Raw genomic sequence first — 11,902 nt, 5'->3', positions numbered from 1 at the left:
TTCCTTGATGCCATCAGAGAGGCGAGTTACCATATGGGCTGAAGACAAAGGAGTAAGATGAAGCCAGGGGTACAGTTAATGCCAAAATTACTCGCTGTAGAAAGGGGCTGCAGATTTAGATTTGGGTTTCCTAGGTGCCAGTGCAAAGAGGGAGAGGTGACCATTATATGACTATCAGCTACGTTTTATGTTAAGGCAGGAGAGAAATCCCCATTGTGAAAACAAAGGCATCACAGCCAATGCCCAGGGCCGGCCTCACTGGCTGTCTCAGGCTGTGGGAAAACCTGAGTCTTCACCTGTGGAGCCAGTGAATGAACCATGGAGATGAAATGGCAGCAAAACGTACCTCCCAGGAGCTGCAAAGTGTTGTGGTGTTTTATATTTCAATATAAATAATATGATTATATAACATTAAATGAGGGAGGAACAGACAGCGTGGGGATCACATGTGAGTGATAGCAAATGGGACAGGAGTGGTCTTACCCTTGAGCTGGCCTCCAAAATGCCTTGGGCATCCACCCGGGGAATAAGAGGGAGGCCAGTGGTGACTCTGCACCAAGGTGTGAGGTGCCAACAGGCTGGTGTGTTTGGGGCACTGGAGGGAAGGGGGCCTTGTTGGGAGGGGCCAGAGGCAGGGTGGAGAGAAGCCAGTCTTGGGGTTATATGGGTCAAGCTAGGGAGCTGGACTTTCACCCTCCAGCAGTGAAAGCTGGGGAAAGTTTTAAGCAGAGACACTCCTCTGTCCCATTTGTTCTGAAATGTTCATTGTGGCAGGTATGTGGAGGGTGGGTTGAAAGGGGTGAGACAGGTAGGAAGGTTTATGTAACTCATTTTAACCCTCCTGCTAGACTGCACCCTCACTGAGGGCAGGGATTGTGTCTGAGACATCTTCGTACCGCACTCTAGTGGGGTAACACTAGAGACTCAACAAATATCTCTTACTTTTATCACCTCCTGTCGCCACCTCCAAATCACTGCCCTCACTCCCGTGCCCTGACACCACCATGAACACACCAGGTCACTGAACAGCCCTTCCCTCAGATCTCTGTGAGGGAGCCCAGCCTAGTGCGGACTGCAACATCCCCAGCTCAGCAGCTGAGGTCAAAGGCCTGGGCCAGAGTCAGGGGTCCTAGTCCCCTCTTCAGTTCTGTTGCTGAGTCACCGTGGGATCCCAGCAAGCCACACACCCCATTTCTTTATCTGTTCAAAGTGGGGGCTATATGAAATTTATCATTTTCAATTTTTTTTAGAAAACTTGGGCCCTTAGAAACCTATTTGCTGCCCAGCTGGCGTGGCTCAGTAGTTGAGCATCGACCTAGGAACCAGGAGGTCACGGTTTGATTCCTGGTCAGGGCAAATGCCATGTTGCATTCTTGATCCCCAGTGTGGCGTGTGCAGGAGGCAGCTGATCAATGGTTCTCTCTCATCATTGATGTTCCTCTTCCTCTCTCTTCCTCTCTGAAATCAATAAAAATATATTTTAAAAAAGAAGAAGAAGAAGAAGCCTATTTGCTTAGAAATCTGGAGGCCTTGGAACATAATTTGATAACATCCCAGCTTTGCCCACCTGGTGTTTGGAGAATCAGATCAGAAACACTTGACATTGCTGATTTCTGCTGTGCTTTTGTGGCAGGGCTATGAGAACTGAGTGGGTAAGATAGACACATCCCAAGTCTTAGGCATTGCACTTACCTATGGCAATCCCTCTCCTTCCTTACCCACGCCCTTGGGGTAATCTAGGAAGCTCTTGGAAATAGGGGTGGGGGCAGGCAGGAGGGAATGTGTATATGGGAAGAGCGCCTGAGTGAAGAAGTGGGAGGGTGATGGGTCTGGGATCCCCAGATTGGCCAGGCTGCTCAGTGTGGTTCCAGGTGTGTCTCAGGCCAGGGCATAAGCTCCAGGTGGGGACGTAAATCTGACAGGGTACAGAGAACACTCACAGCTCAGCAATAAAAACCCTTCACCTGGTTTTGAATCCTGGGCTGCTGGCCAGGCTGTGGTTGCAAATAGGCAAGGCTCACCTGGGTTGCATAGGACAAAGGGCATCCAAGAAGGCTGGCACCATGCCCAGGAGACTCCTCCTCTTAGGGACCCTTGAAGCTCTGCTGATCAAGGGGTTATGGGCTCAGCTCCTACACTCCCAGCTACCCATCATGGCAGCCCAAGGTTACCCCACTTGGTCCCTGAGTGCTAATATGTAAGTCCCAGAGCCATGGAGTCAGTGACCCCTGAATGGATGGCAGCCCTCTCCCTCAGAGACACTGGGCTGCACAGGCAGGGATCCCAAGGTGGCCAGGGACGGCCCAGTCCTGGGCCAGCCCCCAAGGGCTGGATTGTGGCTGCAGCCTCTCCGCCCATCAGTCTATTTGCTCCCGCCTCCAGAGTCCAAGGGTCCAGATGGTGGGTGGGCTGAGCTGTGCTGACTCCTACATAGGGAGCCCACACGGGGGACAGTTATTTGTGGGTGGCATGGGATTCGAGGAGCTGCTAGACCAGGTGGGTGGCTTTGGGCCCTTCCAACTGCGGAATGTGGCCCTGCTGGCCCTGCCCCGAATTCTGCTACCTATGAACTTCCTCCTGCCCATCTTCCTGGCTGCTGTGCCTGCCCACCACTGTGTGCTGCCTGGTGCCCCTGCCAACTTCAGCCAGGACCTGTGGCTGGAGGCCCACCTTCCCCGGGAGTCGGATGGCACACTCAGCTCCTGCTTCCGCTTCACCTACTCCCAGGCCCTCCCCAACACTACGTTGGGGGGAGAAGGGCAGAGTCCTGGGGAGCTGCAGGGTGAGCCCTCCACAGTGCCGTGCCCTCAGGGCTGGGAGTACGACCACTCGGAGTTCTCCTCCACCATTGCAACGGAGGTACCTGAGCCAGGAGGCTGGGGGACACGTGAGTGGGATGGGTCTCATTACTTTATTTCTGAGTCTCAGTCGATATATTAATTTAAAGCACAAAGTTTGTAGTAAAGAGCCCATACATGGGAGCTACTACTTTTTTAAAAAAATTTTATTGATTAAGGTATTACATGTGGGGAGCTGCTATTATTAATTGGGAGGTAATTACGGCAGGAAAGGCTACGGTAGCTCTAGGGAGCTGGGTCTGAGAGCTGAGAAGGGTGTTTCTGCAGTAAAAGGTGGAGAAACAACAGAGGCTCCTCCTCTTTCTGCCTCATTTGGGCCCCTGGTCTAGGATTCACAGAATCTGTCTGTAAATGGAGGTGCATGCAGGTGGGGAAAGAATCTCTCGGGGCAGGGGCGGGGGGGAGAGTACAGGCCTCCTGCTGTCATGGTCAAGGCCCTCCATGGGAAGAAGCTGCAGCTGCAGGATTGGGGAGGGACAGTCTCCCACCCGCAAGCTGAAGGGAACAGTTAGAGGTTTATTATCGGACACGGAGGTACAAGGATGGCCCAGTTGACCTCAGAAGTACCCAGGGTCTGGAGTGGAGGGGTTGGTGCCAGTTGGGGAGGGGCCTGTGCCCATGGGAGGCCCCTCGTTGCCTGTCCCTGCAGTGGGACCTGGTGTGTGAGCAGAAAGGCCTGAACAGAGCCACTTCTACATTCTTCTTCATCGGTGTGCTGGTGGGGGCTGTGGCCTTCGGATACCTGTCTGACAGGTGGGGTGAGGTGGGGGTCAATGAGGGAGTGGGGTGGAGAACCTTCTCCCACTAGCTGGGGTCTGGGCCTAGTCTACCTCTGTCTTGGGATCTCCCCTCTGCAGGGAACTAACTCTGCAGGACCCTGTGCAGGTTTGGGCGGCGCCGCCTGCTGCTGGTGGCCTACGTGAGTGCCCTGGGGATGGGCCTGGCCTCGGCAGCCTCGGTCAGCTACATCATGTTTGTCATCACCCGCACCCTCACTGGCACAGCCCTGGCTGGCTTCACCATCATCGTGATGCCACTGGGTGAGGCAGGCAAAGAGTGGGCAGGGCCGACGGGCTGGAGGGAGGCAACTGTCCAGGGTGAGACTGAGCCATATGTCCCTGGCTAACTGTCTTCCTGTCTCTGGCTGTGGACAGAGTTGGAGTGGCTGGACGTGGGACACCGCACCGTGGCAGGTGTCCTGAGCAGCACCTTCTGGACAGGGGGAGTGATGCTGCTGGCACTGGTCGGGTACCTGATACGGGACTGGCGATGGCTTCTGCTGGCTGTCACCTTGCCTTGTGTCCCAGGCATCGTCAGCCTCTGGTGAGGCCTGTGGGCAGCTGGGGGGTTAGAAGCCAGAGACAGAATAATCAGAGGCTGAGATTCGAAGACAGAGAGACTGAGACAAAGAGAATGAAAAACAATCCGTGACCCAGAGACAGAGACCAATACATGAGATGCAGAGAAAGAGGCAGATGGAGATGGATGCAAAAGGGACTGAGAGCCCTGGCTGGTTTGGCTCAGTGGATAGAGTGTCGTCCTGTGGACTGAAGGGTCCCAGGTTCGATTCCAGTCAGGGGCATGTACCTTGGTTTCGGGCACATCCCCGGTGGGGGGTGTGCAGGAGGCAGCTGATGGATGTTTCTCTCTCAACAATGTTTCTGACTCTTATCCCTCTCCCTTCCTCTCTGTAAAAAATCAATAAAATATATTTAAAAAAAAAAAAAAAAAAAAGAGGGACATGACAGAGCCAAGCACAAACTGAGGCTGGTGCCCTGGAGGACAGCATGGAGGTAGGAAGTCCAAGTAGAGGGAAGGCCAGGCAGTGTGGGCATTGCATTGCCTCCCCCCAAATGAGCTGGCTTTGAATGACACCTCTGGGTCTGTCTCTCATTCATCCTATGCCCTCCTGTCACCTGTGGGAGAAGTGGGTGGCTGATCCTGAGGGCTGAGATCTTGGGGGTGACACCAATTCATTGCCCGGGCTATGGAGAATAGGCCTGGGCAAAGAAGAGTGGGGAAAGGTGGCTTTTAAATTGGGCCTTAAAAATGAATAAAAGTTCATCAGGTGAGGAGGGTTGGGAAGATTTGTGGTGAGCCCAGGAGGGAGCCATGGCTTAGGGTCTGACTGAAGGGCCTCCTGCTGTCCCCCAGGTGGGTGCCTGAGTCTGCACGCTGGCTTCTGACTCAGGGCCGTGTGGAAGAGGCCCGCAGGTACCTGCTCTGCTGCGCCAGGCTCAATGGGCGGCCTGTGGGTGAGGACAGCCTGAGCCTGGAGGTGAGGGTGAATGTGTGTGTGAGTGCATCCAAGTACATGTGTGTGGCGTGTGTCAAGCACTCCCTTCCTGGGGCCCACTGTGTGTGCAGGAAAAGCTCCCTGGTCCAATGTAGGGTTCTCCCAGGATGTCCTCTGGTGGGCCACACCCTCAGCCGGGTTTTCCCTACTCAGCTCCCATGTGCATCCATCGCCCCCCTACAATGCAGAGGGGAGCAATAGAGACCCAGAGAGAGCCATGTGCCTGGCTAAGGCCACACAGTCAACTCCATGTCACCAACTCTCCTCCCCACCAGGCCCTGAGCAAAGTAGCAGCTGCAGAGCGGGTGGTCCGAAGACCTTCCTACTTGGACCTGTTGCGGACACCGCGGCTCCGGCACATCTCACTGTGCTGCATGATGGTGTGGTGAGGAGGGGGCTGGCCTGGCCTGGCGGGCTGGGGAGGGGGCGCGGAGGGAGGGGCTGACTTCAGGATGCTGCTGAGTAGAACAGGAAACTGGACAAGTAAACTCTAACTGTGGAGAGCGGGGTGGGGGTGGTGGATGGGGGCTGGGGGGCTGGGGCTCTGGAAGGTCAGAAGATGGAGCAGGCATCAGTCACGTGGGTTCAGATCCAGGCTCTGCCCTTTCCTTATTGTGAGACCTTGGACAGGTAAAACGGGAAGCTGTTAGTTCCTACCTCGCAGGGCTGCAGTGAAGATTAGGCAAAGAAGCTTTGGCCACCGGGGGAGGTGGTCTCTCCGGAGAGGACAGGGAAGCAGGGCCCTGAGTGGCACTGTGACCCTCTCAGGTTTGGAGTGAATTTTTCCTATTACGGCCTGAGCCTGGACGTGTCGGGGCTGGGGCTGAACGTGTACCAGACGCAGCTGCTGTTCGGGGCCGTGGAGCTGCCCGCCAAGCTGCTGGTCTACTTGTCGGTGCGCCACGCCGGACGCCGCCTCACACAGGCAGGCACGCTGCTGGGCACCGCCCTCACCTTGGGCTTCAGGCTGCTGGTGGCCACCGGTGAGCCTGGCCCTGGGGCCCCGCCCACTCGCCCAGGCCCCGCCTCCTGGCCAAGAACCCCCGCCCTTTCCCAGAAGCCTCGGCTCACGGCCAATGCCGGCGTGCCCTCTCTGAAGACCCCGCCTTCTATCCTGAACCCCTCTTCCTCCAGAGAAGGTGTACTGGAGCACCGCCCTGGCGGTGATGGGGAAAGGCTTTTCTGAAGCTGCCTTCACTACTGCCTACCTGTTCACCTCGGAGCTGTACCCTACTGTGCTCAGGTGAGGGGAGCCGAGTCCCAGGCAACCCTGGGAGAGGGTTTGTTAGTCTCATCTCTTACCAACACCCCCACCTACACACAACCCACGGCATCCCAGTCCCTCTCACCCATTCCTTGTACAGCACTCGGAATACGGAGTTAATCAGAGCCTCCGTTGGCCTCAACCTGGGAGAAGGTGGGGCATTTTATCTTCTTCACTAAGTGACCCTGAGAGAGGTCAGACCACGTCTCTGGGCCTCCTTTAGAAGAACACAGTGGCAAGCCCCATCTGCCCACCCCGTCCCATCTCCCCACAGCCCGGGCAGAGCTGCCCTTGGGAGTTGTGTCTGGACACAAGGCCTGGCCCCTTTCAACTAGCTATTGGCAGGCGAGGAGGAGGCGTGTAGGCAGCTGAGTGTGATTAGAAAGCCTTGCACCTGCTCTCTGACAGCTTGGCATCATCTGTGAGCTGCTGACCCTCTTCCTTCCACACTACTTTTCCCCGCCCCCTTTCTTGTGAGGTTTCTTTTCCTTCAATGATACCTGACTGGTACTCCGTCAGAACGGGGGCCCCATCCTCTGGTGGGTGTTGACTTGGGGGAGGTGGGCTTGGCCAGGGGTGGGTGGGAAGACCACCTGAGAGAAGCTTCAGCTTTCTTAGCCGTCTGGGGAGAAAAGGGGGTACCAACAGGGGGTACTCCCTGCCAGCCAGGGGTAAGCCCCATGAGACATGACTCCAAGTAGCTGTGAGCACCAACCCCCTCCCCCATCCTTTCTCTGAACAGACAGACGGGGATGGGGCTGACTGCACTGGTGGGCCGGCTGGGGGGCTCTTTGGCTCCACTGGCGGCTTTGCTGGATGGAGTATGGCCGTCACTGCCCAAGCTCATTTATGGGGGGATTGCCCTGCTGGCGGCCTGCACTGCTCTCCTGCTGCCAGAGACAAGGAAGGCACGGCTGCCAGAGACCATCCAGGATGTGGAGGGGAAGAGGTGTGTGCACTTGCATGTGGGTATGGGTGCTCAGGTACCTGACACCTTAGGTAGGATTCAGAGGAAGACATGTCTGTATCTGGTGCATGTATGCAAGTATGCCTTGGTGCATGACCTGAAGTATGTAAATTGTGTGTGTAAAAGCATGCTCAAGTTCATATCCATATGTGTGTACATAAATACCCAAGACTGTCTAGGAAGAGGTGGATGTGTGCATACTCAGGTATACCTGCACATCAGGGATGTGTATAAGCATGTGTAGGAGTCCCTTGTGGGAGTACACACATTTATATACCAAGAGTTGGGGGAGCCCTAGATCAGCACTAATGGGGAAGGCTGGGGTGGTAGACTCAGGGGCTAAACCCCACCATTATTCATGACTCCTTCCTCCCCACTGCCCTGTCCAGCCTTCAGGAGGAACAGATGCCCATGAAGCAGGTCCATGACTGAGTGGTCTCAGGAGCAGAACTCCACAGAAGTTCTGGACCAGGGCTGGGGGCACTGAGCCCCCTGCTCAGGGCTGGATTTGCCACTAATGCCACTCTCTGTGCTCATCCAACTTCTAGCAACAGAAGTTCCAGAATGCAGTGGGCTGCTGGAGAATTCTGGCACCTCTCTCTTGGCTAAGGGGATTCTATAAATAAAGGTTCCCCCTGGGTTGGGGCAGCGGTATGGAGCTGTGGGATGAGCCCTGAATGGGAAGCCACTGAGTCTGGTGCTGACTTCTGATCTGACCTTTGCCACTGATTTGCTGTGTGACCTTGGGCATGTGGCTTTCCCTTTTGGAGCTTCAGTTTGTTCATCTCTCAAATGGATAATGAAACCTCTTAACAGACCTCACCACAGGATCTATCTGTTGTCACACTCAATGACGTGCAGAATAAGGGGCTTCTTCTAGACATGGTGCTAAAGAAGGGACCGTCCTATGATGACGCCTGTGGGCATGCTGTCCACTGTGTAATGCTGGAGGCTGCCCAATGCCAGGGCCAAGAGAACAGAGCTCTTTGTTCCATAGCTGGTCTTACTACCTCCCTGGCACTTTGCAGGGTAATGCATCCTCCACCCTCCTCCCCCTCCAACCCACTGTCTAGGTCTCATGCCCAAAAAAGAAATGAAGACATGGGAGCCAACATTTTATTGGAGAAGCCTAAATAAACACAAGTTTTATGAGTACCTTGAAGTTATGGAATTTGCTGGGGAAAGGAATTGGAAAGGCCAAGAGGCCAACATTCAAAATGGGGTGGACCAGTTCCCCTGAGCAGATAGGAATGGGAAAGGGAGGAGTTGGCAGAGAAAGTCTAGACTTTCTGGTCTACAATGGAGCTGAGGCCCACGCTGCCAGAATCCCATCTTCCCCTACCTCCATGGGATTGAAGAATTCTGTAGCTCCCATTGGATCATGGAGGGGATGATGGGAGGCCTGAGTTAGGGCGACTTCTGTAAGCATCTCATTTGGATTTTATCTCCACGGGGTCATAGATGTAGCAGCCCACATCACCAATGTTCACACCTGAGGGAGAGAGCCTCATCACCCAGGGCCTTGGGGCTTGGGGGTACTGGGCTTAGGGCTGGAGGGAACTGGGAAGGACCTGGGATATATCTGATTACAGGGGAAGTTGTCCACACATCCCCACAGACCCACATGCCATACTTTCAGCCCAGTGTCTAGGGTGGGGCTGCCCACCTTTGGGGCCAAACAGGTAGCCGTAGCAGGGGATGTGACAGTAGGGGACGCCGTCATGCTGGGACACAGAGAGAAAGAGAGCGCTCTCAGCTTGGCTCTTTTCCTATCTCCAGCCTCTCTCCTCCCAGCATAACCACCCATCCCTTCCCTGCTCACCTCAGCATGACTCCCAGCAGTCAGGGTCTTCCGGCAGCGCTGGCACCTCAGACAGGGTCGGTGCCAATTTCTGCCCAAAGACATCACCTTCTCAGCTGGTGGTGGAGAAAGTTAGTAACCCTAGGGGCAGGGCAGGGAGCTTTGCACCACCTCCCTGCCCTTTGATGCCCACCTTGTACTCCCCTCCTTACACTTTCTCTTGTCACTTACCAAAATAGACAGGTTCCTCACAGCCAGGGCACAGCGAGGTCTCCCCAGTGAATGTCTTCATGTGGGAAGGGCCTTAAAGGGGAAGAGGCCCTGGCTAGGGTTGAAGTGGAGGCCAGGCCTAAGTAGGGCCCTCTAGCACCAGTCTGCATATGGCACTGTCCTCTTCCCAAAGCCACGCTCACTCCAGAGCCTCCCACCAGGTGGCCATAGGTATGCCTTCTTCAGACAAAGCTGAGTCCCCTCTGATCCCACCTCCTGTCTGCAGGAGGGACCACCTGCTTCCTTCTCGTCCTCCCAGGGGTTCAGGTGCCCACCAGCCCAACCCTGTCAGCAACTCAATCCTCAGGAAACCTGAGCTGATACAAGAGCTGCCCAGGGCAGGGGTGTCAGGTGTTTGGGGAGCACGGTGTCATTGCCCACTGTAGGGGACAGGAGAAAGTAACAGAGGGGAGAAGTGGAAGAATGTGAGGGACTGGCCCTGTCTCAATGACTCCTCATAAGTCGTTCCTTCCATGGCGTTGGCCTGGGAGAGGCCTGACTTCCAGACCAGCTTTGCCTCTGACTAGCTGTGACTACACAAGGTCACTTGCCCTCTCTGACCTCAGTTTCCTCACCTGTAAAATGGGGGTGGTAATGCCATTTGCCCACTTTACCTCTGAACTCAGCAGCTGACATGAGGAAACATAAAAAAACTGGTCTTGGATAATGGAAGGTTTTGCCATAAACCAGGTTGTAGGAATGTGAGGCATTGGACTATGTGAGAGACTGCCACCTGTTTCTACCCTGTTCCCCAGCCTGGGAAGGGTCAGGAGGAGGGGAAATGGGGCTCAGCCTCACTTACTTTTCTTGCGCTGGGGGAGACCAGTCCTGGGTCTTGGGGGGCTGAAACTGCTGGGGTTGAGGGGAGTGGTGTTGGCACGGGTGGGAATGGGGGAGTTGTAGAGGTAGGAGCCCACACCACCAATGTTCACCCCTGCGGAGAGAAGAGGGCGTCAGGCTTGAGTCTCCAGGTCCCTGCCACAGGGAGGGTTTCTGCTGCACTCTGTCCCCTTCCAAACTGGTACTTACCCCTGGGTCCGAAGAGAACCCCATAGCATGGCTTGTGGCAATACGGCCTCCCATTGTGCTAGGCACAAGCAGAGGAAAAGGGGTTGCTCAGGGGTAACGGGGCTTCTCCTGTGCCTCACAGGTCTTCCTACCAAACACACGGCCAGGTGTCTGCCTACTGGCCTGGGCTGGTGGGGCTGGGAGGGAGGATGGGCTGGCATGGCAGAATTGCCGCTGTGGTCCGGGAAAAAGGACAAGAGCAGGTCAGGAAGCAGTGCTGCTTCCTCCTCCTCCCCCTCAAATGGCATGGGGCTCACCAGTACCACTCAGGGTCCCCGAATCCTGGCTGGTGTGGGGCCCACCCTGTCCGTGGTTTTGGGAGTTGCCACTGAGGTTGCCTTTGGTGAGCCAACAGGGCCACAATGGGGCTGGTGCCTGGGGGCAGTGACAGACAGAGGGCTGTGTGCCCCAGCTAGGTCTCACCTCTGCATGCCCTCCTGGGGACAGGACACTGTGGCAGTGCTCACATTTCAGGCAGAAGCGGTGCCAGTTCTTGCCCAGGGAGCTCACCTTCTCTGCTGTAGGGAACAAGGTAGAACTGGGCTGCAGGAGCCCTCCTTTCCCCTCAGCCCCATCCTGCTTCCGGGAGACGGCGAGGGGTGTCTCCAGGAGGCCAGCTCCATCCCGCCAGAGTGCCAGTCCCACAGACAGAACGGAGTCTGGGCTTGCACCCGCGCCTGTTCCTTGTGTCCTCAGGGAACCCAGCGGCTCACACTCGCCCAGTTTTCTCCCGTTCCTCAGCCCGGGCCTCACCGAAGAAAACGGGTTGCTGGCAACGTGGGCAGGTCCAACTCATGGCTCCGCTCAGGTAAGCTGGTTGCTGCACACAGTAGGCACCCAGCAGGGACTCCGTTCCGCCCTCTCCACTGGCTCCACCCATGACTCAGCTTGGAGCCTCATTGGGCTGAACCCCCCGTTCCTCCAAGCCCATTAGTTGCCAGAAATTTAGCACTACTCCACCTGGGGGACGCTGGTGACTTCGCAATTACTTCCAAACACTAAGCCTCTCTCACCCTCCGAGAAGTGAGAAGGTCTGAAGCCAGACTGTGAGAAAAGGGAGAAATGAAGACACTTGGTACTAGTTTCTGGCTTGGTATGGAGAGGAAAAATGCCTTGAGTGTAGACACCATGAAAGCACTATTATTTCAAACCCAAAGCGAGGGGTTAGGGGTTCTTTGAAATGGTTTAATTCCATCTTGGCAGTCTCACAGGTGGTTAAGAGCAACGGAATCTGCAGCCCATCTCTGCTACTCACTCTTTGGCTTCAGGTAAATTACTTAACCATCCTCTGCCTCTGTTCTGTACAATACTATGATGATAAGTCTCTACCTCAGAGGATTGTTGTGAGAATTATTTAAGTTAATACATGCAGAGTGCC

The 11,902-nt window shown here is 55.4% G+C and overlaps 2 protein-coding genes across 3 annotated transcripts; one reads left to right on the top strand and one right to left on the bottom strand.

Annotated features, from left to right (window-relative positions):
* Positions 1-2,454: 2,454 nt before the first annotated feature.
* On the top strand, positions 2,455-7,817 carry SLC22A7 (solute carrier family 22 member 7; the record flags this gene model as incomplete). Of its 2 annotated transcripts, none has more annotated exons than XM_079779680.1 (10): positions 2,455-2,859; positions 3,508-3,611; positions 3,744-3,898; positions 4,013-4,181; positions 5,013-5,136; positions 5,430-5,539; positions 5,923-6,137; positions 6,289-6,397; positions 7,161-7,367; positions 7,775-7,817. In XM_079779680.1, the coding sequence occupies 10 exons, from the start codon at positions 2,470-2,472 to the stop codon at positions 7,815-7,817; spliced, it is 1,626 nt and encodes a 541-aa protein (XP_079635806.1). The 2 variants fall into 2 exon arrangements, with proteins under 2 accessions (XP_079635806.1, XP_079635807.1); XM_079779681.1 differs by having other exon boundaries at positions 2,470-2,859; positions 7,763-7,817.
* A 677-nt stretch (positions 7,818-8,494) lies between these two features.
* Positions 8,495-11,404, bottom strand: CRIP3 (cysteine rich protein 3; the record flags this gene model as incomplete). Its single annotated transcript, XM_079781692.1, has 8 exons — positions 8,495-8,877; positions 9,052-9,109; positions 9,208-9,302; positions 9,418-9,489; positions 10,259-10,390; positions 10,486-10,543; positions 10,948-11,042; positions 11,278-11,404. 8 exons carry the CDS (start codon positions 11,402-11,404, stop codon positions 8,816-8,818), a joined length of 699 nt encoding a protein of 232 aa, XP_079637818.1. The 3' UTR covers positions 8,495-8,815.
* Between the last annotated feature and the right edge of the window lie 498 nt (positions 11,405-11,902).

Source organism: Cnephaeus nilssonii (genome assembly GCF_951640355.1).
Source record: "Cnephaeus nilssonii genome assembly, chromosome: 9".
NCBI lineage: Eukaryota > Metazoa > Chordata > Mammalia > Chiroptera > Vespertilionidae > Cnephaeus > Cnephaeus nilssonii.
This window is presented reverse-complemented; position numbering and strand designations above follow the sequence as displayed.